The sequence below is a fragment of the Eimeria tenella genome, genomic scaffold (assembly GCF_000499545.2).
Source record: "Eimeria tenella Houghton genomic scaffold, Eth_scaff455, whole genome shotgun sequence".
In the NCBI taxonomy this organism is placed as follows: Eukaryota; Apicomplexa; class Conoidasida; order Eucoccidiorida; family Eimeriidae; genus Eimeria; species Eimeria tenella.
Genome location: NW_013543377.1, coordinates 1 through 4,990, shown reverse-complemented (window position 1 = coordinate 4,990; position 4,990 = coordinate 1). Strand labels below are relative to the sequence as shown.

Sequence of the window (4,990 nt, the reverse complement as noted above, 5' to 3'; positions counted from 1 at the left end):
AGCAGCAGCTGCTGCTGCTGCTGCTGAGATTCCTGCTGCGGGCAAGCCTTCCCTTGTGCTGCAGCCAAAGCCCTATCTCAGAGCAGCAACAGAGTCAGCACGCTGCTGCTATGCAACGCTGCCGCGGAAGCCCAGGCAGCAGAGCCAGCAGCAGCAGCAGCAGCAGCAGCAGCAGCGGCTGCTGCTGCAGCAGCGGCGGCAGGCTTGCTGCTGCTGCACAGAGGCAAGGGGCCCCCTCTACACTTCGTGGCAGCCCAGATGCCAAAGGCAAATGAGCCGCACAAGACTGCGGCAGTTTCGCAGGGGGGGCCCCCAGGGGGCCCCCAGGAGGCCCCCCAAGGGGACCCCAGGGGGGCCCCCCAGGGGCCCCCCTTCTGCACTAGAGGGGTACGCGGGGGCCCTCGCTGGGGCCCTGAAAAGCTCCAGACCCTCGCAGCAGCAAGAAAAGAAGAGTTTTGTTTATCAGTAGGTCTTAGCTGCTGCAAATGTTGCTGCAAACCCTAAACTCTAAACCCTAAACCCCCTGGCCTACCTGCCGGCGTACAAGCTGAGCGGCCTCTCTGCCAAACCCTAAACCCTAAACCCTAAACCCTTTGCTGCTGCTGCACCAGGCCTTCTAAGTGCTGCCCCTACTGCGAAAGGGCCCCCCACTTGGCCCCCTGCTCTTCGCAGTCTTCTTACCCGAAGGACTTTCGCTGGCAGTACCTGCAGGCCTACGGGGGGCCCCCCCAAGGCAGCTAAGGGGGGCCCCCCGGGCCCAGGGGGCCCCTCTGGCGGCTCAGGGGCCCCCAATGGACCTGTGGGGGGCCCCTGGGGCCTTATGGAGCTGTTTAGGAATCAAGCAAGACCCCAAATAAGGGTTTAGGGTTTAGGTTTTGCAGCAACTCGTGCGGCCTCGTAAGCTGCAGTGGCGCTTCTGGGCCAAACTCAAAGCCCAAGGAATGCGCATGCTGCTGCTGCTGCTGCTGCTGATTTCTGCTGTTTTATCTTATTTGGTTTTATTTGTTTGTTTGACTGGATTGCAGTGTACGTACACCCGGATCCACGAACTCCGGGTATACTTCAAGCGAGGCTGGGGTGCCCTCTCCGCCTCTGAACCGATTTATGCGTTAAAGGGCATAAAATTGCCTTTTATTTGACAGAAAATAAATGAATTAAAATAAAATAATATTAATATTTGTTTTCTGAAGATCTTAGCAGCAGTTTTCAGAGGGAAGAGGCACAGACCAGCCCCCAGCGAAGGAACACACACTGGCGAGGTCACCTGGGGGCCTAGAGAGCTAAAACGAAGGCCCAGGCGTCCGGAAAAGAATAATATGAAACAAAAAACAGATAATAATAATAAAATGATAAATAAATGCAATTAGTTTTTGATCAAATTAATAAATTAACTCGACTTCTGGGCTCTCTGCCGATGCGACCCAGGCGCCAGCGAGCAGCGCAGGCCAACACCGCATGTGACCAGTGGTCTGCTGCCTGCTGCAGCCTCTCCTTTGTCCGTGCTGCCGGCAATTAACAATTAAATTAAAATTAAATTATATTTTTCTTTTTAAAAGTCAAATAAATCGAAAGAAATAGACGAAAATCCCGCTGGGCTGCGCACAGCCAATAGGATTTCAGCAACAGCAGTTCCCCACCTTCTTTCAAACCACAGGCCTGGACCCTAAACCCTAACCTCCAAACCCTCGCCCCCAAATCCCAAACCCTAAACCCTGAACCCTAAGCTTTGGGGGCGCCGCGACCGCCTGATGGTCAGGGGCCAGGGGGCTGCCAATCCCTGAACCTAAACCCTAAACCCTAAACCCTAAACCCTAAACCTTAAACCCTAAACCCTAAACCCTAAGGAGGAGCCGCTGCAGCTAATGGTCTACAGGGCAGGGGGCCCCGCCAGCCGCTGCGATCTGCACCCGCTGCTAGGAGACGGGGGCCCCTCTCCTCCAGCAACTTGTTCTCCAGCTTTGGAGGCCTCTTCGGGCAGCAGTAAGTGTTTAGCACCTCCTAAACCCTAAACCCTAAAACGCGGTTCGCTGCAGCTTCAGCAGCTCCTAAACCCTAAACCCTCGGCCGCCGCTTGCTGCAGCAGCGTAGCTCCCACGCAGCGAAAAGCAGGGTTTCGGGCGCGGCCTCTGGGGCTCAGAGGTCACGAGCTAGGGTTTAGGGTTTGCGGGCTAGGGTTTAGGGTTTGCGGGCTAGGGTTTAGGGTTTTGTGCAAACTTCAGAAAAGATGCAGCCTTCTGGCCGCGATGAGGAGACGCCACTAGATAACAAACCCCTCAAACACCCTCAGAAATGGGCCCTGTAAGTCCCTACCGTACAGGGGCCCCCCGGGGGCCCTCCGGGGGCCCCCAGGGGGCCCCCAGGGGGCCCCTTTGGGGGCCCCCCAAGGGGCGCCCCCCAAGTAATGCCTTCAAGAGGGTCCCCAAAAAGGGGCCCCTGGCGCACAGAGGAGCCAGAAGGGTCTTGCAGCGTTGGAGGGCTAGCAGGGCCTTCACAGGGTTTAGGGTTTAGGGTTTAGGGTTTAGGGTTTATCGTGAAGTGTTTCATCGTGTGGCTGCTGCGGTGTACGTACACCTGGAGCTTTGTTGGATTGAATTCTCGTATCTTTCTGTCTTTTTGAATTAAATTAATTAAATTATTTCATTTAATTTCTTCAGTCGCTGCTGCTGCTGAGCAGCAGCTGCATGCTGCGCGGCGCGGGGTGTACGTACACCTGGCGCGCGGCCGGGGTGTACGTACACCGCAGGCGCGCCGAGGTGTACGTACACCCCACGCCCCACACGCCACTTGTGGGGTTTGCTGCAGCACTCTTCTTGCTGCTCGAGCTTCTCTTGGAAACGCGTTGCTGCCTCTCGCCGTGCGGCTTCCTTCTTCAGCAATTGACATCAACGAGTGGCTCGCTTGCCAAGGTCAGCTGCTGCTGCTGCTGCTGCTGCTGCGGCTGCTGCGGCTGCTGCAGCTGGGGCTGGTGGTGGTGCTGCTGCTGCGGCTGGGGCTGGTGGTGGTGCTGCTGCTGCGGCTGGGGCTGGTGGTGGTGCTGCAGCTGCCGCTGCTGCGGTTGTGGCTGGTGCTGCTGCTGCTGCTGCTGTTTTTTCTTAGGTTTGGGTTTGCAGAGGGTTTAGGGTTTGCAGAGGGTTTAGGGTTTGTGCTGCAGTGTATGACATCTTCAACGAGTCGACGGTGGTTTGGGGTTTTGTGCAAGAGGTTTGCAACTGCCGGCGGCTGACAGCTGGCGAGTAAGGCCTCTTTCAGGGTTCAGGGTTTGACAAATTAGGGTTTAGGGTTTAGGGTTTAGGTCTTCCTTGCAAAATGGGAGTCTCCTATGCAGACAGCGACTGCGAAACAGCAGCTGGCCGACAAGCCAGCGCGAGGCCTGCGGGCTAGGTCTCAGGGCCTAGGGTCTAGCGCCTAGGGTTTAGGGTTTAGGGTTTAGGGTTTAGGGTTTAGGTGTGGCTGCGCAGCTTCAGCCTCGTGGCCCCCGCAGAACCCTCAGCCCCAGCCAGAGACCACATTAAAGGGGCCCTTGCGAAGTGCCGCTCCATTCTTCAAGACCCCCGCATTTTCGTTTGCCACCGCGGTAAACCCTAAACCCTAAACCCTAAACCCTAATTTGTGAAACCCTAAAATCTAGAGGCAAAACCCTGAATCGTAGCCCCGGATGTTTCAAGCTGAAAGCCTGAAGCCAAAATCATACAGCCTAGGGCCTGTAGCCGAAAGCCTAAACCCTAGGCATAAACCCTAAACCCTAAACCCTAAACCCTAAACCCTAAATTCAAAGTCTCCAAGAGGCAGAGGCTCTTTCTGGCTGCAGGGCTGGAGCCAGCGCCGAGCTCGAGGGTTTAGGGTTTAGGGTTTACGGTTTGCTGCTGCGGCTTAGGCCAGGAGTTTCCCCGCAACTTCCCTTCTTTCGTTTCGCACATACTTGTGCAGCTGCTGCAGATGTACTGCCACATCTACAGGCAGCACTTTGACTGGCTTCTCGAGGCAAACCCTAAACCCTAAACCCTAAACCCTAAACCCTGGACCTTAAACCCTAAACCCTGAAAACTGCTTCCTGGACCCTACTCAGTCGTTTCGTCGTTTGGGTGCCCTTGCCCAGAATGCAGCAGCAGCAACAGCAGTAGAACAGCAGCAGCAGCAGCATTAGTAAAGTTGCAGCAGCAGCAGAACAGCTACAGCAGCAACAACAGAACAGCTACATCAGCAGCACAACAGGTGCAGCACCAGAAAAACACCTGTAGTACAAGAACAGCAGCAGCAATACAAGCAGCAGAAGCATAGCAGCAGCAGAGCAACAGCTGCAGACCAACAGCTGCAAGAGGAGCAGCAGCAGCAAAACAGCAGCAGCAGCAGCAGCAGCAATTGTGTTTGCTTCTGCTGCATAGACGGACACTGTGGCGCATGTAAACTGCTGCTTCAAACATGCCCTTTTCTTCGGAATGGAATTCACCCTTGTGAAGCTTGACGACGTAGCCCCAATACGGGTAAGGGTTTAGGGTTTAGGGTTTAGGGTTTAGGGTTTGGGGCCAGCAGCCGGAGGCCCTCAGTCCTGCCTGAGGCCGGCACAACTGTGGGACCCCTAGAGCTGGAGGGTTTAGGGTTTAGTTTGGGGCCCCTTGAGGCCCTTTTTGCGAAAGAAATAGAGTTGCTGCTGCAGCAACCTTGCTGCTCCTTTTTGCTGCAAATGAGGCTGAGGGTTTAGGGTTTAGGGTTTGGAGGTGTTTTGGGTGCCTCAGGGCCTCGCCCTGCACTTCCTAGAGCAGGCCCGGCGGGAGATTGCGGAGGCGGAAGCTGCAGAGGGCACGCAGCAGCAGCAGCAGCAGCTGTTGCTGCAGCAGCAGCTGCAGCAGCAGCAGCTGCTGCTGCTGCAGTCGCAGCAACAGAAAAGGATCCCGCAGCAGCAGCAGCAGCAGCAACGGGACTCCGCCCTACTGCAGCAGAAGTGCCAGCAGCAGCAGCAGCAGCAGCAGCAGCAGGACAAGCGGCAGCTGCG

At 56.2% G+C, this 4,990-nt stretch overlaps 1 protein-coding gene across 1 annotated transcript; it reads left to right on the top strand.

Annotated features, from left to right (window-relative positions):
• Window positions 1–1,862: 1,862 nt before the first annotated feature.
• Window positions 1,863–4,939, top strand: ETH_00032535 (mob1/phocein family domain-containing protein, putative; the record flags this gene model as incomplete). The annotated part of the gene is made up of 8 exons (XM_013377088.1): window positions 1,863–1,980; window positions 2,220–2,298; window positions 2,803–2,906; window positions 3,152–3,233; window positions 3,459–3,574; window positions 3,875–3,981; window positions 4,383–4,481; window positions 4,734–4,939. Coding segments are annotated over 8 exons (911 nt in total), but the record flags the coding sequence as incomplete, so codon positions are not given.
• Between the last annotated feature and the right edge of the window lie 51 nt (window positions 4,940–4,990).